At 43.9% G+C, this 27,376-nt stretch overlaps 1 protein-coding gene across 4 annotated transcripts in view; it reads right to left on the bottom strand.

Annotated features, from left to right (window-relative positions):
• The window catches only part of gse1 (Gse1 coiled-coil protein), a 240,123-nt gene that overhangs the window by 85,292 nt on the left and 127,455 nt on the right, over window positions 1-27,376 (bottom strand). The window contains exon 1 of one of the 4 annotated variants that reach the window (XM_021312090.2): window positions 10,341-10,636. The exons of 2 other annotated variants lie outside the window; for them this stretch is intronic. In XM_021312090.2, the coding sequence (XP_021167765.2) occupies window positions 10,341-10,377 (37 nt within the window). In that variant the 5' untranslated portion in view covers window positions 10,378-10,636. Of the gene's footprint in view, window positions 1-10,340; window positions 10,637-27,376 lie in introns of those variants that run through there. One more of the 4 variants, XM_012855108.3, reaches the window with a different exon arrangement.

Below are 27,376 nucleotides of genomic sequence, written 5' to 3'. Positions count from 1 at the left end.
CCCTCCATCTCCTCCTCCTGAGGAAATCATCTGACCAGTCCTAGGGTGTCTAATTCAGGTCACATCCATCTTCCACCATCCATCATTGAGCCTCTCTGCCTCGCACCCGCACGCAAATTTCCTGTGCAGCGCTAATTCCGAGAGAATATTAAATCCAGTCCTTGCCCCCTTTCAAAGCCACCATCTAAGAACGACAGACAGCAAGGAAGACGGAGCGAAGGAAGATGCGGATGAGGCGGGAGAAGATTGAGAGACGAAAAATAAAGGAGGGAGAGAGAGAGAGAGAGAGAGAGGTCTCGCCTTGAGTCATCTCCTGTCATTAACAGGATGTGATGAGCTCTCGCCGCTCTCTTAATCTGCCTCCCATGATTCAATTCCACTTCCTGTGTGCCGAAAGGAAGGTAGCTCAGCACCAATCATCCACACAAACAAGAATACAACTCAGACAGTAACATGCCCTGCAAATAAAGTGGGAGACAGGGGTTATTCGTTCATTACACCCCATGACTGTACCAAATTACACCTCCCACTAATACAACAAGGTTGTTGGCTGTTCCTTTTAACCCCCTTTTAACACTCACATATGGTGATACGGGCATTTACCAACTCATCTATAAAACACCGCGGCCCCCTCTCTGCTTCCTCCTATGGACGCTAGATACTTACTGAGGGAAATAACACCCCAGACAGATAATTATCATGTGACACCTGGCCCAAAGGCTGAATGTTACAGAATGAGGGTGGTGGAAAGTCATCTATGAAGGAGGTGTGAAAACACTGATACAAATTGCATGAAGATATCTTAGGTAACTGTCTGCAATGGGAGAAAGAAGAGACGATGACTGGTTATTGAAAAGGGCATCGTCATCATAATTTTTTGAAGTTTAAGTGTTTTACTTTGATTCTTCAGCACGAGAACTATTTACAAAGACAAAAAATGAGACTTTCTCACAGCTTTTAGTGTACAACTCCTATTTTTCCTCATCCATTACAACTGCAGACTAGTTACAACTGAAAGTTAGTCATAATATCTCACTTATGCCATTTTTGTACCTGTTTCATGACTGAAGGTTCATTTATTGCACCGTTAGAAAAGGGCAAAGGGAGATCTAATTGCATCAACAGTTATGAGCTCGGGAGTGCGCGCTGATTTGAGAGGGTTCACGTTAAAGCGAGAGAGACTTTATTAAAACGGTCGGGTGTGACGACTTAACTGCCTGGCCCGGGTTCGGACAGCAGGTGCTTTGCCAGGGAGGAAGTGAATTTTTTTTTACTGAACCTCTGCTGCGGAGCAAAGGATGCTCATCCACTAACCGCTGGTACATAAAATAAGTCAGAACATTATGACCACTGTCGGGGTGAATCAAAAAAGAATGAATGTCATTAAGAGCACCAAGTAAAGTAAACAACTGTGCTCGATGTAGAAAGATAATGGGCCAGCGTAAAGATTTGAGCAAGTTTGGCGAAAGGGTCCGAACATCCCCAAAACTGCAATTGTTGTGGGATGTTCAAGATTTGCAGTGGTCGGTATCTGTAAACATTATTCTGATCATGATTATGGATGGCCAGCATACATGCATGTGGGGAACAAAGGCTGGCCCATAGGGCCCAGCCCAACAGACAGGCAAACAAAGCTTTATTTGCTCAAGAAGTTAAGGTTGGGACAGATAGATAGATGTCAGACCACCCTGTGCATCCCCGTTTGTTCCCAGTATGAGGCAGCATAGCTATAGCTCTGTCACGGTGACCATGCTGACCGCTCTCTATCACCAAATGCACTACCAATAAGAGCTGGAACTACCTTAACACACCTTAAGGAGTGTAGTGGAGTCCATGTCTTGATGGGTCACAACTGTTTTGCCAGCACAACAGCAACCAACACAGAATTAGGTGAGTGGTCATAATGTTATGCCTGACTGATGGATCTACTGTCTGTTAAGAGGGACACGAGGAATATGATCTCCTAAATTATATGAATGTATTAAAATATGAACAGCTAAATAAATACTTATTTTGTAAGAATGAAAATTTAAGGTATGTTTTTAGTAGATATGAAACGTAGTGTTTTAGTGTACAAGACTATTTGGTAAGAACACTGCCAAAGATAATGTATATAGAAAGGGAGAAAACAGTGCATATTAGTCATTAGTTGTGCATAGTTAAATTTTATTAAAACTTAATCAGAAAGTGTCAAGAGGTATAACATTTAAAGTAAAAAAACAAACAAACATTTGATCCAATTAGAGAAAATGTGTTTGATTGCTACCAAAGCATTTAGGTTTAGGTTAAATTCAAATGTAAATCAATATTCCTCTACATTTTCAGAACTTTTTTCCTGCTTGCAGAACTTTAAGTTACAGGTTTATTAACGTTTCTACGTACTATCGGTAAGATATGTGAAAACATGAAAAGTGATTGAGATCTCCTAAAGTTTAAAATGTAAAACAGGACGTGATGTGTGCAAACACGTAAGAGGCAAGATAAACGGCCATTGTCTAATGGAGGATGTAAAAGGATCCGTCTAAGAGAGCCTTTTATTTTACAGATGATAAAAGGTACACACAGCATAGTCACCTTATACAACAATCTATACAATAATTTATTGTGTTAAACAAATGAATGGATTGGAGCAGATAGGACTCTGGCCCCAGCCTGTCTGAAAGCAATAGCCCGTTCTGCATGCTTGCACCACCCTGAGCCCGACTTTACCATCCACTCATCAGAGTTTTGTCCAACATGGTGTTATTGGAGAGCACAGTGTCAAGCATCCTGCAGAGGTTCTGTGCAATGACCAAAATCAATAGCCAAAAAATCAATAAAACGTTCTCACCTCAAAAAAAGACACACTCTGTCGCCTCGTTGGGCTTCGTGACGGGTTATGAACTTACTATTGCTTCCGGTTTTATTCTAACCCGCTCACAAATCAAACATAAATAGTACAGTAGATGTGCATGTGCTAATATGTAACAATTTGCATCCAGGTTTCGTGTGTGTGTGTGTGTGTGTGCGTGAGCATCATTGCATGCAGGGAGGGCTTAATTAGAGTTCTCTATACTCTAATTTGATTAGTGGAAGTGAAAGAAGATGAAGGCAATTAGGGCTCTGTTATTTCTGCTGCTGGAATAACGTTTGAGAGAGGTGACAAAACACACACACACACACACACACACAAACACACTGACGCACATATTTAACAGCAAAACGCTAGTAGGCCCACAGTCTTGTTTCTCAGATTCCTCTCAGGGGGTTCGCGAGAGTTTACAGCGACTCTACCCTGAAGAGCAGAGGCGAGCGGGCCGCGCGTTTTCGACGAGCACAGCGAATTGGGATCCGTCCACATACGCATGGCTGGAAAGAAACCTTTTACTAGCCCACGTACTACTCCCATCTATACGTTTCTGCGCGCGCGAGTGTCTGCGCTCAGTCCACAGCCGCAGAGCAGAGGAGCAGAACAAACAAACCCACATGCAACACAATGCATTACACAAACTGCATTGCAGTCTCCCTGGTGCCAAACTGACAAGAGAACAACAGAGAACATAAAGGCAGAGAGTGGACTGACAGCGGTCCATAAATCATAGTCACTGCTGTGATACCAGTAAAGCCCTGCGTTACTCCCACCCCCCAGCCCCTGCACCTGTTCGCACATTAAATGATAACTGCAAATAATGTGCTGGGCGTTTATTGTACCTATTTGCCAGGGCATGTCATTTTTTTTTTTTTCCCTTCTGATTCTTACGTGAACGTAAAAAAAACGAGACTGTTCTTCTTCCCAAGACATTAGTTCTTTAAACGAAGGAGGTTTTTGGTTAACTCTTGCACGGGGTTGTTCATTTAGGTTATGTTGATGATAAAAGTTCTTGTTTTTGATGTTTTTTAGGGATGGACCAATCAAATCATTCCAATTTTCCCTTGACAGGTTGGTGATTAGCATGTCAAATACTGAAAATGTAGTTATCCCCCCCCTCTCTTACTCATTAAATTCTCAAACAGCAGCCTCAACCATCAGTATGTACTCTGATGTACCTTTATCGAGTTTAATAAAAATCCCACGAAGGTTAGGGGGAAATCCTTTGATGTATAATTCATCAATGTTGTAATTTCTTCATTTTCTACTGGATCCGAAACTGCTACAGCTATCAAATAACCTGCGGTACATTTTTCTCTCTTCTATATGTTATAGCCCTTAGAATAAAAAAGATGGAGTTGGTCAGAATTACAATTAGGACATAAATCGGTATCAACCTGAAATAGCTAGATCAGTGCTTATGCGGTGTCTTTTTTTTCTTCTTTTTTTTTAAACAAATGTGTGTGTTTGTTTGTGGAGCTCCTCCCACACAGTTTTTTTAGTGGTGACTTGTGTCCAGAGACGGTTCATTGGGCTGCAGGTTTGGAGGGTCGGAGTTTAACAGCCCCGGGTTTATGAGGAGGTTAACGGGGCAGCCGGTGTGACGAGCCGCTATCGACCATTACAGCCGTGGCCGAGGCGGTGCCACCTGCGGACTGACGTGGAACAGATGCCATGCTGTGTATGGGTCAGAGCTTTTATAGCAAGGGCAGAATGAGACAGAGAGAGAGAGAGAGAGGGAAGGCGAGGGGGGGGAGTGGGGAGAAAGGGTGAGGGAGCTGGCAGTCTATCATTGTGACCGCTTTACTGCCATTCCTGCCATCTAATGACAGAGCTGTCGGAGCACATGGAGCGGGAGGGATAGAAGGATTGCAGGACTGTGAGCCAGAGAGGGAGTAAAACAGATAAATGGATACAATGATAGAGTGAAGTGAGGGATAAAAGCATAGTGGGAGGAGGAGAAGGACACAGAGAGCGATGGCCGACACTTGAGTGGATGCTTGCGTGGAGAGACGGAGATGCAGAGAAAGAGATTTGCGGGAATTGATCGGAGGAGATGGGCTCAGTTAGGAATACAGGGGAAGGAAGGATATTGTACTTAATTGGATCTAATGATTTCACTGCTGCACTGATAATCTTCTAACAAAGTATGGATTCCTCTGGCGGATTTATCAATGGTAGATCTCCTGTGGCTAATGTTACCAGCACGTTCAGATTCCCCCTACACTGTGTGAACATGCATCCCTCGAGTTTTTTTTTTTTCTTCTTCTTCTTTCTTTTAACCCAGGAATCACGAGTGATTAGTCCACACTCTGATCCAGGGCTTAACACCCAGCATCACTCGCACACATATTGATTATCCTGGTAGGAGCGTGTCTGACGCAGAGAGGAGAGATGTTTTGTCCATCTTGTTGGTTCTCTAGGAATTGATTTTAAAAGAGAGGCGGGGATGTGGGAACATAGTGAACAGCAATAATCAAAGTCGGTGGGCAGCAGATTTGTTTTTTTTGTTTTTTTTTTGCTCCCTCGTTCCCCTTTTAGCACTTTAAAAGTTGAGTAACATGTTGTTTCTTATTTTCTGTCGCGTGTTATGTTGCATCACCAGAATCCTCTAAACCTGTTTAGAGCTTAGCAACGTGCGCCGAACCCTCAGGTTTCATGGCGCTTGGAAGAATGACGCATACTTTTATGTCAGGTGATGCAAACTTGTTTTTCGACTGCCGTGTTTGCCCAAGGAACATCAAAAGAACAAATTTGAATCTCCAGCTAGCCCCCTAATGTCCATGTTATGTTTTTCATTCACTGTTGGAGACAACCTACACTTTGAGATAAAAAAAAAAAAAAAAGAGCTCCACATAAAAAGCCCCTGGCTGGGATTTGATCCTGGGATCTTACTGTTGTGTGAGGCAACAGTGGAACCACGCCCAACACTGTGTGCAGAATCAGACTGCAATTTCTATACATGCTTTGGCAAATAACGTCCACTCAAAATTGAGATTTGTTCGGAAGTGAACAGAGGAACAAAAATGTTGAGATAATGCAAAACATGGAGAAATATTATCCAAGCAGTTAAAACCTATTTTTCCCCCACCTTCTATATTTCTATTTCATTTAAATCCTTTTTCAGCAAGTTTTTTTGTGCATATTTGTTAAATATTCATATTTTGTATTCATTTATTTTGAGTTATTTGTACTGCCTCATTAACAAGTTACAATGTATTTATTTATTCCTCTCTCTGTTTTTGTTTATTGTAATTCAGACATTTCTTTATGTCTGAATTACAATAAACTGTCTTTATGTCTTTATGTCTCCTAGTCGACATCAGGTTGAAAAATTCCTTCCTCTGTAGACCTAATCGTGTAAACTCAAATATCTTTTGGTACATATAGTAATCTCTTTTGACAAACGCTTTTTTTTCTTTTTTTTTTTAATTTCCTTTATTTAACCAGGTAAACCCCGCTGAGATCTGGATCTCATTTTCAAGGGGGACCTGGCCAGAAATCTGCAAAAACACTACAACCTGGTTACAAAAATAAAACCAATTAATACATATGCACAAATATAAAACAATAAAAAGAATTTAAAAGCAGTGACACTGTTTCATACAAGCTTGTTGTCTATCTTTAAGAACCGCTCGAAATAAGTCCAATGAAATAGTTTCCGACATCTTGAGCTCTGACTGGAGCTGATTCCACGCTATAGGAGCCAACACACTGAATGCTTTCTTTCCTTTATCAGTTTGCTTTGAACTATATTGCTTGTTTTTCTGGAAAATCCTTTTTGTTATCTTGTAGTACACTTTGTGTAGCAAAACACTGAATGAAGGCTGCTGTAAAACGGAGTTTTTGACTGATTGAGTTTTGTTCAGGATAAAGTAAGTTTTCGTTAGGAGATCGGCGTCTCGTTAACCTCAGTCTGTTCAGTCTGAGTCCGACTCTGACAAGCGCATTGGATTACTTCAAGGTTGTAGGAAAGTAGACTATTCGTTTTAAACAGTCTGATAGATTTACTTTCAAAGCCAGCTTGTTTTGTGTTTTTTTGGTTTGTTGTAAGAATTTGTCAGTCCTTCTTGCTTCGTAACCTCACTTATTACCACCGTGCTGAGTGGTTTAGAGGAATTAAAACAAGAAAAGCAACGTTAGACTCCTACTTGATGCCTTTTTCTCTACTCCCTATTCTTTCCCCCCATCTCACCGATCAACCAAACAATTTAAAAAAGGAAACAAACACACAAAAAGGAGCTGCCATATCTATGCAAGGTTCAAGTAAGTGTACATATGGAGGATGGATGTGGTCAAATAAAGAGCATTTAAAGCATACTGCAAAGAAATGTATAGGAAGAAGGATAAAAAACATTAGAGGTGTAAAAAAGTATATATAACGTAGAGAAACCGGTGACAAAACCACCATTTTGAAGTGGTTGCTCTCTGGCCCTCCTCTACCTCAGCTGCGTTGTAAACGCGACCCAAGTTCAAGTGCTTCTCTGCTCCACCTTTATCTCTGCACCCCCCCCCCCCACACGCTGTTGTTCGCTCCTAATACATTTCTTTCTGCATTCCGCCTGCTTTCTTCCCATCAAAAAAAAACCTCGGCCGTCCCTCCCACAAACACGCACACAGCCCCATTCCTCTTTATTTAACCCAACCTTTTTTGTTGTCAAATAATCATGTGGAACTAGCATGTGTCTGACATGGTCTCCAAGGCAACGGCGGTTAAGACGGGAAGGCAGGCAGGGGCTCATTCAGTGGCTGAATGAAAGAAGGGGGAAGAGAAGAAGCAACCCACAGTGTCGGTCTCACACACACACACACACACACACACACACACACACACACACACACACACACACACACACACACACACACACACACACACACACACACGCACATGCACATGCACACACATGCCTGACTAGCTTTGGCCTCTGTCACAACGAAGACCCTCTCTCTGTCTCTAGGGGTCGCAGGGGGCAGTCCGTACACACACACACACACACACACACAATCACACACACACACACACACACACACACCCACACACACACACACAAATGCATCCACACACACACACACACACACACACACACACTTGCTGAGCAAAGAAGAAGGGGTAATGGGGTTACAGATATCAAAAAGCAGGATGAGAAGATGTGAGAAGAGGTCGATACAGGAGATAATGGGGAGTAGAAGTCCTGAGGTGACAGAAATGGGTTCATTTTTTTTTCCATTTTCTTAAATCTTTTGAGGTTTTCCTTCACTTTATTTCTCATTTGAGTTTCAGTTTAATTGCTATTCCCTTTCCTTTCCTCCAAATGCTTTTTTTCCCCCTGCACCGCTCTGTTTTGAGCACGCACAACCTTGAGAGTAAAGAGCAGTCTGGTCAGCGGGTTAGACACATGTAGAGGAGTGCTGCATTCGGTGCTTTGTCCCTGTCTGCAACCTCTGACACAAGCACCTCTGCACGTCTCTTTATGTCTTTATTTCTCGCACAGCAGGATCTTGGTGGCCTTTAGCAGCAAATATCCATTTCGACCTCCCCCCAACCCCACCGTTTCTGAAAAAAAAAAAAAAAAAAGAGAAACCCCGACTCTTAACGCATGCTGCGTGAGAATTAAAGAGAAGGAAAGGGTAAAAAGCTCGTAAAAGTTGGAAAACGATGCACGAATTAATAAACACTGTGAGTGATTCATTTCATAATGTGTTTTCTAAAATATGTTGCCCAAGGTGTGATCAATGTTAAATATGTCTTTTGCCTTTTCAGTGACATATCATTTTCTGGTGAAACGTGCATCCTTTAAAAATGCTTAGTGCTTAAGTCATAAAAATAGCAATTCTTCAGAGCAAAAGAATGTAAGCTAGGTAAATAAAAAACAGATTTTTCTTTTTCAGCAGCATAATATGGCTTTAGGAAGCATCTTACATATTTGATCTAAAGTACATCAACCCAAAGGGTAGTCTGAGTACACACTTGTGCACCAAGCCCAATGCTTATCTTTTTATGTAAAAAAAAAAAAAAAATAGAGATCTGTTTTGAAATAAAATGTCGCTTTTCATGAACTTGAACTTGAACAGATGAAAAGTAGTTGATAAGTTTTGTCATGCATACATCAAAAAGTGTGGGAAAGACTGAAATGTTAAATGCTGCTGCTAAAAAAAACAGTTTGTGGCAACGGAAAGATGCAATAAATGCTAGAAAAGGCTGAGGCTCTGTCCGGTCAAAACTAAACTAATCAATGTTGTCATCTAGAGCTGCACAATATATCAAATAAAAGCCATCATCCAAGTTTCAAAATCAATCATATCTCAATTGCAAAGGGCTGGTTGAATGCAGCATCTGTCGGCTCTTATAGTCAAAGTTCTCTGCATGCTGAGTTTACTGATCAAATAATCAAGATGTTGCAATGACGAAAAAGAAAGAAGATTCCTTGAAAAATGTTACCAATGTGGTCATCACAATGTTCATCAATAACATCCTAAATGCATGTTTTCTTACCATCATCCAGCCCTATTAATCCACAGTTTACCATTTCTAAGTCTGCTCTGAATGGTAATGAGGGGACGACTGTAACACGTCAAGAAAAGCAAATTACCTTAATGGAAGTTATGTTTTTGCCTTGGTGGGAAACACAATTTAAGTAAGAATTTAAATATAATGAATTATATTAGTAACCTCTGGCTCAGAAGTGGAGAAAAAAAAGAAAAAGCAAGTGTCGTAGAGTGCAAATGTCAAACGTAACTTTTCCTTTAACACATGTGTAAACACAGCGTATGCCGATAAAAAAAACAGGGAGGACTTAGACGTTTATGCACATTTTTTCCCCATCCCACAGCATGCACACATTTCAAGTAAATCAGACAGCTTGACACAGAAAAAATATATATTTTTTTCGCAGAAGTTCATCCCTGTCTGATTCTCCATTCCTTCTCTAGTCTGCCTTTCTCTTCCTCCATCACCGCCTCTCTCTTGGCTCTCCTCTCCACAATCAGTGCCCAGTGAGCCGAGACACGCACTTAAGCGCCGACCGGTGGTAACCTCACGCCGCCTTAGCACTCAGTTTTTTTTTCTCACACACACACACACACACACATGCAACCACCAAAAAAAACACACGAGCATGTGCGAATGCATACACGCTCGCCGGCAAAGAAAGGAAAACACACTGGCAACAGATAAAATAGCATGTAAAAAAAAGAAAACCCCACACACACACATTGGACTCTGTGCTTCTTGCTCCAGCCTGTCAGAGTCCCGTTTACCTGCCGGCTTCCGCGCTGATAAAAGGCTCAGGTTAAACACACAGAGCGAGTGCTGCTGTCACACAACATTACAAGGGCTGGAGCTCAGGTTCAGTCCTCAAGACTGTCAGCACAAAGAGGAGCGGGGTCTTCATGCAAAACCTCCAACCTTTAGCCATAACACAAAAACCAAACACAGTGCTGCATATATCACTGTGCAAAGAAAAACAAAAAAAAAAAACAGAAGTGAGCTTACCTGGTAAATAATACAGGGGTGCTTTTAGTCCAAACATCGTCACTGTTTACGTGTCATGAAGCGAGAGCAACTTGTTTTAAACGGGCGGGCAGGCAATCCTGTCCTGGATGACTGAGCGGGAGAGGGACGGTGCCCTCACAGCCACCCAGAAACAAGGCTCTGTGTGTGGTGGGGCTGGGCTGGAACTCAGCCTGTCATCCCTGCTCTCTGGTCCTCTCTAACCAAGCGTGAGGCTGGGACCGCCCAGCCGGCTAAGGAGATGCGCACACATAGACAAACCCCCCACCCCCCCTTCCTCCTCCTCCTCCTCCTCAGACAGTCACACGGATGCACACAGACAGAGCGGTGCAAGGGTCACCCCCCCGATCACGCCCCCCGCTCTCGACCCGCTCGCTCTTGCCCCAGATCCCCCCCCCGGGCAAAGGGTCACGCACTCGCTGTCCGTTTCTAAGCGGCAGCAGGAAGCTCGCTCTCTGTTGCCTTTTCTTTCATGAACCCACACGGGGCACACACCCAGAGAGTCGGGACGGCCGTGGAAGAGATGTAAAAAGCAGGCAGGTCCGGAGCCAGGAGGAGGGAAAAGGGGGAAACAGACCCAGGCTGGGTAAATCCCACAGACGAGAGCAAGACGCCGATTCCCGCGACTGTCTTTTATCCCCCTATCCAAGAAAGATGATCAGAGGGAAAATGCTTCCTCCGCTACCGCTTCCTTGCAACTATCTCCCTTTTTCCTTTCTTGCTCTGGGATTTTTTTTCTTCCCTCCCTCTCTTCCTCTGACGATACAGAGAGAAGGAGGTGGAGGAGAGGAGGATGGAAGGAGGGCAGAATGAACTCCCTGCAGGCATCAACACAGCCAGAAAGTGAACAGAAAAAAAAGGGGTGGTGGGTGTGTATGTTTTTTTGTGCGAGAGCAGCGCGGTGGAGGTAAAGTGAAAAGAGATAGGCTGAGGGGGGGCAGCGGGAAGGGGGACGAGGAGGAAAACACCAGCCAGCGCCGACGCTTCACCCGAGGAGGAGAGCGGCCACGGTTCAATTTGGAGTCGGGGTGACAGCTGATTGCACAGCCCTGGTGACAGCGAGAGGCCAACGACTATCAGGGGAGCATCTGCTCAGACTGTATCAGACAGTAGGAAGGACTGACCGACAGCAAACGGAGAGAGAGAGAGAGATAGAGAGAGAGAGAGAGAGGGAGAGAAAGAGAGAGAGAGAGAGAGAGCTGCAGGTCTTCAAGGGCAGCTCACAATAGAACAGCTACGTGTTTGGAGGAGGAAAATACAAAAGATCCCCCGCCTCCGTTCTCCTCTCTGAAAATGAGAGTCCTCGTCTCGGTCTGCAAGTGTGTGGGTGCGTTTGTGTGTCCGTCTAGGAAACTTGGCTTGTGAAGCCCGGTGCACAGACTGCTCACCATGCTGCTCTGACAGCCGACTATCCCCCATCCATCCTCTCTCTCTCTCTCTCTCTCTCTCTCTCTCTCTCTCTCTCTCTCTCTCTCTCTCACACACACACACACACACACAATCTTGATTAAACACGCAAACATCCTGTGTTACCCCACCACCTGCTCCACACACAAACCTGACTGAGATGGAGGCAGTTAGGGGGTGAGGAGTTAACTATCTGCTGGGAAGCGTCCATTCTACTAAACCACGCACACACACACACACACACACACACACACACACGCACACAAAATATAACAGGAGTGGTACAAAGGGAAAAGAAAGGGATGGGCATAATTCGTCTCCCTCTCCAACCCATTCTGTGAAAACTCTCGGGGGGGGGGGGGGGGGGGGGAGAAAGACATGGGAGATTGGCAGCAGTTCAGTGAGGGAGGCACATCGAGGGGGTCCTATGCCTTCAGGAGGACCCAGAGGACAGGCAAAAAAAAAAAAAAAAAAACCCTACAGCACACATTCCTCGAGCACAACAAGCACAGCGAGAGTGAGTGGGAGTGCGAAAGGCATGCTCACAGGCAAATGGGGCAAATAATTGCTAATAGGGACCGATGACTTGAGGAGGAGACAGGAACAAGGAGAAAGCAAGTGTGTGTGTGTGTGTGTGTGTGGGGTATCCCACACACGCACACACAAACAAACAAACACAAACACACACACATATCAAGATAGTGATAGAGGCAGGGAGGAGGGGGTAGTTATTCTAGGAACAAAGACCTTTTTACTAATACAAAGAAGTCAGGAAACATTTAATGTGGCGACAGCGAGTAGGTGTGAACACTGAGACAGATAAAGTGAAATAGTCCAACATATTCCCCTCTACCGTCACAGCAGAAGTGGCTGAACGTGTGCGAACGGGCCGTATTATCATCGCTCAAAGGCAGGAGCGTGCCTCCGTGCTGTTGTGTCCAGGTGAGCGTGCGAGGCAGGTGTCGAAGCGTCTCGCACCTTGTTGGACAAGGCTGGGAGGTGACGTCCCCCCCCCCCCCCCCCCTGCCTCAAGGCACGGCTGCTCCGACAGGCAACCACGACAGACAGAGACGGACAGAAAGACAGCCGGAAAAAAAAAGCCACGTCCTCCTCCTGCAAGGTGGCCAGGCTGAAGACAGAGAGCCGGGAGCAATGAGAGAAGACTCAGACAGCAAAGAGACTTTTCCAGGATGTATTTCATTACAGCGAGAGGAGCAACTCGGTCAACAGGAATGGATTTACTGATGCAAACATATTTGAATTTGTTTTCCGCTTTCCAATTAACTTGAGAGCCCCAAGCCTATTGCCAATGCATTAGTCTAGCAAGTTTAGATAGATCTCCCTTAGTATGTTAATGGGGATCTTAAAAAAAGAAAAAGGAAAACGTATTAATAGTATAATAGTGTTTATTGACTTTGAGAGTGTGATTCTGCTGTAGTGACGGCCTTCACTAGTTTTGCTGCACTTGTTTTGCATCGCAGTAGCTAAAAAGAACTTACTCTACAGGCACATCTGCTCATGTACTATTTGTATATAAATTCATCACTTAGTCGGGGCTGCTTTTGCATGACTGACTGCATCAGTACTGTTGCTCTGTGGAGGTGTTTAGAAAGCCAAGGTTGCTTTGATAGCACCCTTTGTCTTATCTGCATTGTTGGTCATCTTCCTCTTGACAATCCGTTATTGTTTTTTCCATGAGGATCAGGTCAAAGAAGTTTGCTGCCCAATCAAGTACTGTGAGACCGTGGTGGATAACCAGATTTCGGTGCTTTTGAGCTGTTGCCAAGACCTGCTGGAAGATAGAATCAGCATCTATGTTAAGCTTGTAACCAGAGAAAAGCTAACTTTAGACTTCCTCATAGAGGGCAGAGTTAACTTTATGATTTTGGATCAAACTCAGCAGACCAACACCAGCAGATGATATGGCTGTCCAGACCATGAAAACTTCACACCCCAATCAACTTGGCCTCGTGCTTCTGCACTTTTCCTCCAGATTATATAACCTTAATTTCAAAATAATTGAAATATACCTTCATCTGTGGCAGGAGAACCTTGGACCACTAAGCAACAGCCCTGTCCGTTTTTCCCCTTAGCCCAGGTAAGCCTTCTGAATCTCCCACAAGCTTTTGAAAGGGCTTTGCTACACAATCCTCTTAAGGTTGCAGTCATTCCTGTCGTTTGAACAACCTTTCCTGTCACACCTTTTCCTTCCACTCAACTTTCCTTTATTATGCTAGGATAAAAAAAAAGTCTTCTGTTCTTAAACTGTCCAGTCAACGGGTTTCCCCCATGATGATGTCGGTCATTACATGGTAATAACGTGACATTCCTGTACTAAATAATCTTTGTATTGGTTTTGTTTAATATTCTAATTAATGGAAACAGATGGGTTTTCGTTAACAGTAAGCCATATTCATCCAATATTTAGACATATTTTAAAATTTTTTGCAAGCTATTGTGTCACAGAAACCACTATTGTCCAATTATTATTTAAGGGAACGGGTCACATTTGACGTATGGTTTGTGGAAAAGCGCAACAAACATGCTCAGGCCTACACGTACACACAACTCACTGCATGAAAAGGGCATAAAAGCTCCTTGGGGACCGACGCAGCATGTGAAACTAAAAACACTGTGATCAAAAAGCAACGGAAAGAAGAGGAGAACAAAACAAGTGAAAAGAGGCTGTTAAAGAGCGAGGAAATAAAAAAAAAACAGTGCATGGGAGGGACAGCACAGTCAGCTGGCAAATGAGAGCACACACACAAACAACCTGCTATCCCGATTTCCCGTCAACCCGCCATCCAGTTGTCTTGCCTATATGATCAGCCCTCAAGCAGGGTGTGTACGTTTAGCCGTGAAAGCATGTGAAGGGATTTGCGATTGGGTTTTTTTCTTCACAGCAGGGAAAGCAAAGATAAGGCGTCTCTATTATTCTCCCGTTTCACGCTGCACTCTGACACCACAGCAACAAAAATACGAAAATATCTATATTGGTGAAGGAAAATAAATTCTAATCTTTCATTATCAACCAGCTGAGATTGACACATAGCCCTCGGAGACGCTCCACCTCACACTGCCTCAGCAAAAAAAAAAAAAAACAGACCAAAAGACGGCATTCACAGAGAGCAGGAGAGGTTTTCCTTTAAAAAATAAAATAAAAATAAAAATAAGAAAACGAGCTGGACTTTAGAGCGCCGGCATTCATCAAATCTGATACGAAATAAAATCTCGTAACCCCTCACTCACCCCTATTTGCTGAGACCCGCACCCACTCCACCGCTACACACACCCATTTAACCTGACCTCTCACTGGTGATTAGAGGCCCGCGCAATGTGTGAGCATGTGTATCGCTCTTTGTGTGCGAGATGCTTCTCTCCGTATGCTAATCACAGCCTTGCACTGAGAATTAATTTGCAAATGTGTCATTACCCATCAGGCTCAGCAGCAATAACCCTGCAATTACACAACTCTCGCTTGGCCAGCTGAGCACCACACTCTCGAGCAGGCGAGCAGAGCACACTCGTACACATTATACACGTGGAGCTTCTTCAGGGGTAAACAGAAAAAAAAAAAAGAATGCTGTGGCATAAGCTGCATTTTGATAAAACGCAACGTACCACTTTACAGCCGAGGAAGGGAAGAAAAAAAAATGAACATGATTCTTTGTATCCGAGTGACAGTCAGTGTTTACAGTCTAATCACAGCCCCTCAACTCTGTGTCAATAGGACAGCTACCGAGGTCGGCTGCACACTTTCACTCACTTCTGTTTCTAAGCAACATTATCCAGGAGTGTGGCCTCACTAAGAGCTCCAACAGCATCACACAGAGCCTTCAGATTACAGATAAAGCAGCTGAGCAACGTGCATGTGTGCGCAAGAGTTCAGGCACTTACCTGTGAAAAGACGTGTGGGGAGAGAGGGAGAAGTGTGTGGCGGCCAAGAGGTGGTGCAAAGTTAATATCGAAAAGAACGGAAGAAAGATATGAAGTTGTGATCTTCAGTACACACACACACACACACACACACACACACACACACATATATATATATACTGTATATATATATATATATATATATATATATATATATATATATATATATACACACACAGTATATATATATATATATATATATATCTATATATATATATATATATATATATATATATATACACACAGTATATATATATATATATATATATATATATATATATATATATATATATATATATATATATACAAAGTTTTTTTTGCAGCTGTTAATGATTTTATAATCAAATATGTAGGACATATTATCAAATTGTATGCATTATAAACATGGCAAAAAAAAATCTCAAATCCAGATGCTCAGGTCAGGGGGTATAAGCCTAATTCAAGAAAAAAAGAAAGATAGATAGATAGATAGATAGATAGATAGATAGATAGATAGATAGATAGATAGATAGATAGATAGATAGATAGATAGATAGATAGATAGATAGATAGATAGATAGATAGATAGATAGATAGATACATACATACATACATACATACATACATACATAGATACATAGATGCAACGGCCAGCGCTGCTTTTAAAATATACGTTTTGAATTCTTTGATAATTATCGCTAAATATGATTTCTATTTTATCTAATATGCTTTTTTAAGTGTCGTCCAGCTCTACTACCAGCTGTGCCACTAGGAAGCCTGCATCAAGAAAGCTGCTTATTTCATAAAATTAAAGCAGATAATGCAGTCTCATATCCAGATACCTGCATTTATTTAACGCCCTTTCATTAAATGTATTAAAAAATAGCATTCATTTTGAAACATTATTTATTATATCATTGTTTTAAGGATTTATTAAAATATTTATTTAATCAACATTAACTTTTATTAACATGTATCATTTATCTTACGTAATTCATCTTACTTTTGAAACGATTTTGTACTTCTGTAATACGTGGAAGTCTGGCAACCCAAAATTCTAGAGGGAGTGACAGGAGAGACTGGCAAGCAAGGAAAGGCAGGAGACAGCAGAGTAAGGCTTGACCAGATGATTGTGGCACGAACTGACTCGAGCAGATGATGCAGGCAGAGATAGGTTAGACCAGAGGCTGCCAATGAATTCCCCAGCGAGGGCAGAGCGAGACACAGAATCCCAAGGAGAAAATTAAAGCAGGCGACACACACAAGCACTAATAAAGCATACGAGTGAGGGCAGGCGAGAACAGGTCCACGGGATCAGCAGGCTGAGCGCTACGATCCCTGGGAGGAAGCACACGCAGGCAGCGAGAAGGGAAGAGAAGTTGTGGCAGGAAGCAGTGAGGCAGGTATAAATAGGTGGAGTACCAGGTGGAACGACTTGGCCCAATTAGCAGCGGCAGGTGAAACTGATTAATGTGAGTTGAACGGTGACCGGTATGGCTGGAGCATGGAGTGGAGAGATCAGCAAAAACAGTCCAAAAGATAAACAAAAACCTAAATCATGACAGTTTTTCTTATTTGTTTTATCTAAATTCTTTAGTTTCTATTAAAAATTACAAAAAAAAATACAAAAAATCTGGTATTTCTTCTTTAAATTATCTTTACAAGAATGATTTGTTTTGTTATTATTTGTTGGAGCGGTAGGGGCGCAGGAGCAAGGAGTTTGTCCTGTAACTGGTGGGTTGCCGGTTGGAACCCCAACTCCGACTGTCTCAGTTGTTGTGTCCAAGAACTTTCACCTCCCTTACCTGCCGCTGGTGGTCAAAGGGCCCGGGGGCGCCGATTGTACGGCAACCTACCACCTGTCATTCTACCTGAGGGCAGCTGTGGTTACAGCGGTGCTCACCACTGTCAGGGAGTGAACGGGTGAAGTACTGAATGTGGTGTAAAGTGCTTTGGGGTCCTCAGGACTTGATAAAGCGCTATACAAGTTCAGGGCATTTAAAACAATGCATTTATATCGCCATTTTTTCTTTGTTTTTGTTATTAGCAATTCTTGAATAAACTTTTTTTTCTGTGTTGTACAGCTTGTGTATAATGTCAATTCATTATTGTAATAGCAATACTTTTTTTTAGCCCTTTATGCACCCCCTACCCTTTCAACGGCACACAAAATGCTTATCAGCTGACAACAATCAGACTTTCAAACAATAACAAACCGCCTAACTTTGCTACTGTTATCTTTAAACAGGTTCACTTATCCTGTAGGTCTTTCACTCGCCGTAATAAAAAATAAATACCTGAAACAAAAGCAGATGAGTGCTTTGTCAGGTGGATCAGGGGTAAATTACCCACGGATCGTTTTAAGGGTGGCCGGAATGCCCTAAAAAACATCTTTTTTGAAACCTCTGCGGTTCTAGAGACCAAATGAACCGGGAGGCTAAACGTTTGCTCAGTCACTGCATGGAGGCAGACCACCTGCTCTCGAAATCCACTTCACACGCCGGACAACCTAATCTGATCCCAGCTCAGTCACACATCTCTGCGTCCGCTGCTACAGGACACTGACTCATCTCAGAGCATGTCACCCTGCTGTCACAGATACTCCACAACACACACACACACACACACACACACACACAAACACACACCCGCCTGCGATGCTGGCCCCGTCACCCGGTGCAGACACATCGTGTGTGACAGCAAAAGAGCGTAAATGCTTGATGTGTTTCTCTTTTAACTTTAAAAGAACTCAACAGGCCTGACCTTGAAATAAAGAAAAATGTCCAACAGGCTTTTTTTTTTTTTTTCTATTCCTTTTCAAAAAAAAAATCTGAATAACATTTATTTGAGTGGAAAAAAAAATAGAAAAAAGATTTGTGCTTGCGGGAGAAAAAGTGGTCACACACAGCAGGTAGGGATGCAGAAGTGTTTTCGGGAGCAACTACTAAAATTACAGGAAAAAAAAAAAAAAACAGCGTGAAAGCACTCAATGTTCCTGCACCGTTTGTACTTGTCCTGCACTTCTGGATGACAGGACAAGGGCGATCCAGAATGCATTTTTTTTTTTCAACAATCAGTTCACCACAGCTTGTGGTGGTTTGGTGGGGACATGAGGGGTCGGTGTGGCCTCAGGGACCCCAGTGGCATTGTGGGGGTTATTTGTGTGGGTGCTCGGGCCACACCCTGGTGGGGTGGGCTCTGCCTATGTCTCCCAGGATTGTGTTGGCTTGGCAGTGAGCCAGAGGGACTACATTGGGCTATGGTGGGCATTCCTCCCTCTTGACCTCCAGGGGGCTAGCTTACCGGCTGGAATGGTAATGCACTCCCTGAGTTCCCGCCGCTGTGGTGCGCTGGTGCCTGCCTGGGGGATTGTGACTTGGTGCCCTGTGTCTCACCCTTTGCCCCTTTGGCCCAGGGGGGGGGGGGGGGGGCTGCTGCTCCTGCGCTTCCCTGACTACCTACCTCTGTGGGGGTTGTACGGCTACGCTGGGGTGATGACTTGTGTCTGTCTGTCTGGTGTCTGCTGTAGCCACCTGTTCATTGCTGCTCTTTTGGGCGCTGTGTGTTGCAGGCCCTCTACGGTTCTCGCTCTAAAAAAAACTCTAAAACCTGCCCTTCCAGGTGGAAAACCTGAGCACATGGAGCCTCTAAACACGAACACACTTGTTTCCATAAATGCTCTCGACCCAACACGCACGTACACACACACATGCAAACGCATGCGACTATTACATCCACGTGGCCCGCCAACTTCGATGTTGAATGCAGTCTTGAGTGAACGCTGCAAAAACTGATCTAAAAATAAGTAAAATGTTCTTAAAATTAGTGTTTTTGTCCTAGATTTGAGCAGGTAAATAAGATTATCTGCCAATGGAATGAGTATTCTGACCCCTATAATAAGATAATTAGATATACTGCACTTGAAATAAGATGATGGAGATGAGTTGTTCCTATTTTAAGTGCAAGAATCTTATTCTATTGGCAGATCACCTTATTTACCTGCTCAAATCAAGGAAAAATACACACAGATTTTACTTATTTTTAGTTCCGTTTTTGCAGTGAATAAAGTCAATCACACAATGAGGATTCTGCCTTGAGATATTGTTTTTTTGTACAGCAAATCTGCCCTGGCAGGCGTAGGCAACATGGTTTCCCCGGAACGCCACAAACGGACACGTCAAAAAGAAAAAAGCGGAGCCACGGCCCAATCACGTCCACGTCACACTGCGTTAATGCTGTAATTAATGCCTATGGGCCCCTGACCAGAAACTGAAGGTATATACCGTGCATTTATTTTAACCTTTTTTTGGATTATATACTGTGCAGCATATATACTTTCTAGAAGGCTGGCATTTTCCTGAGGAAAAAATGTTAACTGTACGTTACCAGCTCTAGAAAATCAACACGGACTCAGCGTCAAGCCGTGCACTTGTAGCATTTCATTCAGCTACCGAAGAAAGAGCTCCCTCTCATTTTCAAATTTTAAAACCACATTAAAATGTTCTAAATCAAGTCGCCATCCCTCAGAGAAACTCCAGCCGCTCTCAATTTGAAGTGGATTTCCACTGTGGCTCACACTGGCACACTTAGCAGACAGCAGGAGAAGAGGGAAGAATAGGGAACCAGGTGCGGGAAGAGCTGGTCAAAGCTGACAAGCTGATGTGGAGTCTTATCATATCCCCTCCCACAATGCCTTGTGGCACACCTGCTTTCTAGCGCAGACAACAGAAGCGTCCCTGCTCGCAGCTGAGGGAACACACTGCACAACACAGCTCTGCCCTGATTAGGCTTTTTGTTGTCACTCAGCTCTCGTAGCTGCATCCTCCGACTCTTCGTCTGTCTCTGCATCAAACACGTCAGATCTCGGCGAGCTCCGCCGTTATTAGACAGCGAGAGCAGAGAACCAGACACGGTGTAATGAACCAGAGAGGATGGAAGGAGGAGGGTGGTGGTGGTGGTGGGGGGATCTTTAAAAGCGTAACTCATTTGATTAACAAATGTGTGTACACATGTGTGGTGGGTGTGCTTCTGCCTAATGTTGCGGCGGCGTGTTTGTGCAATCGCCCAGGGGCAGGTGTAAGGTGTGTTAACACAGCTTCGGGAGCCCGGGGAGCAAACCCAGCAGGAAAAATCCAACGACACGACAGAAAGAAGCTAACAACCAACACGCCACCCTGTTTTTTTTAAAATGTTTTTTTTTTTCTCTCCACGTGGATCAGAAGTTGGCGCGCGTTGCATTTAATATCTAATCGCGCGCACGCATCGACACGAGGCGGCACCTATACGCACGCGTAGGCACACACAGACAAAGAGCTGTTGGCAGTGGGTTCTTTTTCGCCTGACTTGTGCTCTCCTGTGACATTTCCTCATTGGCTTGTTTGTCTCAATTATCCCTGTTTATTGGACAGAGATGGTTAACCCATTAACTTACACACGGGGATGAGCACAAGAGAAAGAAAGGAAGCCGGAGACAGAAAGAGAGAGAGAGCTGGTTTGCATTGGACCTGCCTGAGGCGGGATGTGAATCACACAACTGTATTAGGGGAACAAACACAGGGGCCCTGGCCGGACGCCAAGCCAGCACACTAGCTGCACATGTATGAAGGCAGCAGAGGGCAGCTGAGAGGGCAGCGCAGCACCAGCACCTCGGGGCTCGTTGCAGGGCTTGAACTGACCTTCACCACGCTTCGCTCTGTGTGTGTGTGTGTGTGTGTGTGTGTGTGTGTGTGTGTGTGTTGCTTTAACACGCTATCCTTCTGCAAGGTTGCAGCTTTGTGTATGAGCGAGGATCTTAAGTACTGAACAAGTGAAAATGTGTGCCCGTGATGTTTGTATGTTGGGAGAGCTGTGTGAGTGTGTGTGTGTGTGTGTGTGTGTGTGTGTGTGTGTGTGTGTGTGTGTGTGTGTGTGTGTGTAATGCTGCCTTGCCCTGTGTCAGACCTCTGCTGTGCTCGGTAAGTGAGGCGTGCTAATACTGCGTGTGCTCAGGTTTCACGCATCAGCACACAGTCGAAGAGACTTACCCGAGGTCACAGACTGTCAAACCCTCCTCCCCTTTCCCCGCTCCACTCCTTTGACTCAATCGTTCCTTTTCTCTCACTAAATGCTTTACCTTTAGCCAAGCATCAGCAGTCATTTTTGCATCCCCCCCCCCTGCCCACCCACCCACCCCCCCAACAACACACACACTCCCCATCTCTCGCTTTGCTATCAGTCCTCCCCTTATTCCCTTCCTCTTCTCTGCCTCCCCAGAGGATTCCATCGCGCTCAGTCTTTTAGTATCTTTCATGTCTTTTACCTGTCAACAGAGGAGAGGATGTGCAAGCAGCTCCACAACAAAGGAGAAACACCCCTCTGTCATCTCAGAAAATGCTGCAGGGCGGAGGGGGTGCGGGGAGGGAAATCGACATGGGGGACAGAAGGAAGCAGATAACACAGGAAGGAGAATGAAAAAGGAAACGTTGAGCGACAGGGATTAAAAAAAAAAAAACGAAGGAAAAAAGAGAGACAAAGTGAATATTTTTGCTTTTAATATACGCACATTCAAGAGCAACGTCTTTTAAATGGCAGCACATCCCGAAGACGCATTGTACATCTGAATGCCTCAAGCAACTGCAGAAGATGCACCCAACTCATGAACTACCTTGTGCTACAGCCCCCCCCCCCCCACCCCCCCGCTCCGTTTTTATATGATAAAGAAACAAGATGCTTCAAACCAAAGCACACACACACACACACGTTTGAAAGACTGCGTACATACATTCATGCATGACCTCTCCACACTGCAAATCGCCAGCAGCTCAGTTCGGCCCCACCGCAACAGAAATGGGCAGCCCACATTCACATGGGATAAAACTATAAGCTGTGCAATCCAATAGGCACCGAACTCGGTCTGTGACTGCCTCTCTACCCCGTTCCCTGTCAGTGTGGATCCTTTGCTGGTGTTAATCCGCCGGTACAGTCCCCGTCCTCAGTGCCGTCCCCGTCGCTGTATTATTGTGGGATTAGCTCGGGCGTTAGCCTAGCCGCAAGCCCGCAGCCCGAGCCGCAGAGAGGCGGCCATCTTAGAACAATGCCTATTGATGAAACACTAAGAGGCTTGATTGAATTAATCATCTCTCTCTTTCTATTTTCCACTCTTCTCCAGCTATCTCTCTTTGTTTTCGCTTTGCTCCCATACGTCTGCCTTTCGCCTTTTTTCTCTCTCTTTAAAGCTCAATGATGCACACAGATTTCACTGTTTCTCATCGCCGATGAGACGATGCTCCCCTATCCCCCCCCGCCCCCCCATCACTGGATAACGAGCTTAAATAACAGACTGCCAGTTTACAAGGGTCCTCTAGGTAAAAAAAAGTAAACATCTAATTAAGAGAGGAAGCAAATAGCTTGTAACCGCCTCTGTGTGGTAGTACATTGTACATTATGGCATTTAAGTAGGAACCCTCTCACTGATGAGAGCAGCAACACTGGCTGTGATTTTGCATGATTGTAATTAGAACAAGGAATATAATTCTGCGAAAAAAAAAAGGTTGAGAGGAAAGCAACCACTCTGAGCGAGGGTTTGGCTTTGCTTTTTTTATGAAGAAGACAAGATTAAATGTGGAAGATAACAAAGGAGAAGAAAAGGGAAGAAGAATCTCTCCAGATTTGGCCCGTGATTAGATGGGGCGTTTTACCAAGTGGCAGTCGCTAGCCTGGGCGGCCTTTGGCCTGCTGTCTCCACCAATCGCATTCCAGCTCCAAGCACGCCAGCGTGGACCCACAGCAACCTTCCAGCCTGCTGCCAAACATCCGCACGCACACACACAGACACACACACACACACACACGCACAATAGCAACCATAGCGCTACAAACACTGGGGCCGATTCCATTTTCAAACATGGATAACAACTGAATTAAGACTCTGTGATCCCCTGCCAAAGCGGCAGAATGTGCCTTTCCACGCTCAAACACACACTGCCGTGCGCGTACAAGACATCAAGCGCTCACGTTCTCAAACGCAATGGGTTGTTTGGGTGGAAATGTGTGTGTTTAGGTTTTAAACGCTCATTACAATGATGCGGAAAAAGTTATTCCACCCTTTTATATCTTTCGTGCTTTAAACGTTACCTTTCAATATCTGACAAAGATGAACGCAAAAAGCAGTTTTTGAATGATGATTTCATTTATTACGGGAACAAAGTTGTGCCCTTACAGAATCATTACTTTCATCTGATTAACCACATTTTGGCTCAGTTTTACAAGCCTCACCCAGCATTTATTATTGCCGCATCAAGAAATCACTTACATAGAACCTGGCTGGCAACATGAAGAAGGCCAAGAAAGCAATAACTCATGCCCTAATGCAAAGCAATTGATGACAAAAAAAATCAAATGACATCCCTCATTCTGGATGGGTTGAAAAGCCATTTTTCAAGGCCTTTGGGACTCCAGTGAACCACAGGGAGAGCCATTATCATTAGGGAATATGAAGGTATGTATCCACTTAAATTAAGATAAAAAATAACACAGAATTCAGGAAAGACAACTTGATAGCGACAGTCAAACCTACTGGTGGTAGTGTGATAGCACGGGGCTGCTTTATGCTTCAGTCGCTGGACAACTAGCCGTAACAGATGGAAACATGAATTCTTCTCTCTAAAGAACGACGCTGAAGGAGAACGTCCCGCTATCAGTTTATGACCTTAAACCCGTGGCCGCTTTGGTCAACTGTGTTCCTAAATACAGTTCTGACTTCCAAATCAATAACGACACCATATGAATCCCTTGAATTAAATGCAATGACCAACCTTCTTATTATACTCCACGCTTAGTTTTCATTATTGTTTTTGTATAAAACTGTGAAATGTTGCAAAAAAACCCCCAGAAACTCAGATAGTTTTGGTTTCTAACACAGAAGTGATGAGCTTTGAAGGTGTTATTTCCGTCAGAATCCATGGACGGAAAATATTGAAAGAAAGAGAGGGAGAGGCATTCACCTGACATTATATGTACTCATCCTGTAGAGCGGAGAGCTGTTTGGTCTGCTACCAGCCCGGGGAGAAAAGGCCTTCCAAGAATCCTCTTTTCTTGCTTTTCCCTCTCTGTATTTTTCCGCAGATTAATCTGTCCGGCAGCCATATAAATCTCGGCGCTTGCCGTGTTGAAATGCTCTGTGCGGCTCATTTATGCATGACAGAAAAAGGAGATAAATCTCGTTAAACCTCTAGAAGTGGCTCGATGCGCGCACACACGCACACACACACACACACACACACACACACACACACACACACACACACACGAAAACCCAATGGGAATAAATGTGGCTCTTTGATCAGTGAACGGTCAAACCTGAATTTGCTGCACACATACTACAGTCATCTAAAGCATGAAGAGATATGTGAAAGAAATTAGTTTAGACTGAAGGGTTTGCTTTTTTTCCACAGACATATTCTTTGTGGTTGTACTGCGTGTTACTGGGCCATGATCATGTGAGAAAGGGGTCAAAACATTTCGTCTCTGCTAAAGATTTGTAATGGAGGGGAGGGGGGGCTAAGGGATCAAGGGACGCCAAAAAGGGGGGCTGAGGTGGTTTTAAAGGGTTTTGCGGTAACCATGGTGCTGCAGAGCTCGGTCACTGTGGGAACAGACCTTCTGCAGAGCTCTTTGTAATATATGAAGGAGGACTACTACCCCAGGACCTCTTGAGTCAGAGTTCATGGTTTTACAGAAACGCATCTCAGTGCCATATTCATTTCATTTCCGTGCGCATTATTATTCCACAGCGTACCGCGATTATTTATTTAAATAATCGTTAGACAGGAAAAGCGAACAAGGTGTGAACAACAAAGTGAAATGCAAATGTCCCGAGCCTGCGTTTTCCGCCGCACATTTAATCTTAAAACTGTTTAGATTAATATGCCTTCTCTTCCTCGAGCATTTATAAAACAACAACTTATCCAGTTCGCTTCCAGAAACTGATTAACACCACAACCCGCAAGATGGAAATACATCTACTTCACTTGTTTTGGCTGCGGTCCTCCCAGTGTGTGTAAATCTTTCTTGACAGTGAGATGGAAACAGCTTGTGTGTCATAGCAGGGACCTCTCAAATTGGTTAAAGATGATCATCAAAGTCTTGCAAAGATTTTTTATTTTCCCTTTTTCTTCCTTAATATGGGCATGATAATACAGAGCCTCTTCTGTTGCATGACTTTGTTTCTCCAAAATTTGCTTGGTCGGTCTCACTGAAACTCTTACCAAGGAGCGTTCAGTCCCAAGTGACAAATCAGTCCTACTTTCTAATTGAAAACTGTGCAATAATCTGTCTTATTAGGTAGAATTTCTTATCAGACTCTTTGCAGGTGATAAAAATTATATGACAAAATCAAACAGTCATGCCCTGTGATGGACTGGGGACCTGTCTAGGGTGTACCCCGCCTCTAGCCCCCACCTGCAACCCTGCACGGCTGAGTGGGTATAAACAATGAATGGATGGATGCACAGAGGAAATAGTCGTCATACAGTTATAATTCAGTTATAATTCATGCACACACACACATACAGTATATATATATATATATATATATATATGTATATATATATATATATATATATATATATATATATATATGATCCAGGGTCTAAAAGCTGGTTTAAATTTAAATGTTCAGCTGTAAATGGACTGAACTTATAAAGCGCTTTTCCAGTTATGCTGACCACCCAAAGCGCTGTACACTATAGCCACGTACACCCAGTCGCTCTCACTAACGCACACACATTTATACACCGAGATGCAGCATGGTAGGCAATTTGCAGTTAAGTGCCTTGCCCAGGGGCACATCAGCATGTGGCAAGGGGAAGCTGGAATCAAACCCACAACCTTTTGGTTGCCAGACGACTACTCAACCCATCCAGCCACAGTCGCCCACTGTAATCATTATGCACTTAAAAAAAAGGGCGAAATCTGAGCCTCCATTCTTATCTGTGGACTCTTAGTTGACAGCAAAACTGCCTTACCACAAGTTGGTCCTCGGTTTGAGATTTTTTTTTTTTTCTCAGGACTTTAGATGCCCTCCCTGGAAAGCTGTAGGATGTCTGTGGGAGTTGTGACTTCCTCCGACTGCCCAAAAACATGCATGTTAGGTTAATTAGCCACTCTTAATTTCCTTTAGCTGTGAGTGCGGAAGTATTGCCGCGTCCCCTTACGTGTTCCTGTGAAATCTGTTGCTTTTTTGCCCATTGATTGTTGGAGATAGGTACATGGCTCTATGTAACAGCATAAAGAAAATTCTTCAAGCTTAAAGCTTTGTGATTTAGATAACTTCTGTTCAGCTAAATAAAGCACAAGACGTGTGTGTATGAGTGATTTCCTGTCCTTGTCAGTAAAAAAAGAAAAACACAACCGAATCAGTCAAAGCCCGTTTTGCAGTGACCAGTGCAGCAGGATTTACAGCACTCCTCAGCGATCACACCTTCAATTAGGTTTGTCTGTGTGTGTGTGTGCGTGTGTGTGTGTGCGTGTAAGTCTTTGTGCAGTGATGGCGATAATAACCGCCGTAAAGAAGAGTGGAGCGTAGTAGATATGAGTAAGTGCGGCAACACTTCGATTTCCCCTCTCGCCATGATGTCACCGGATTTATTACCTGCTCTTGCTCGAAAACATACCTGCTGTAAATCAGGGCCGTGCAAATAAAAAAAACACACAAACGT

Source organism: Fundulus heteroclitus, chromosome 4 (genome assembly GCF_011125445.2).
Source record: "Fundulus heteroclitus isolate FHET01 chromosome 4, MU-UCD_Fhet_4.1, whole genome shotgun sequence".
Taxonomy (NCBI): domain Eukaryota; kingdom Metazoa; phylum Chordata; class Actinopteri; order Cyprinodontiformes; family Fundulidae; genus Fundulus; species Fundulus heteroclitus.
This window is presented reverse-complemented; position numbering and strand designations above follow the sequence as displayed.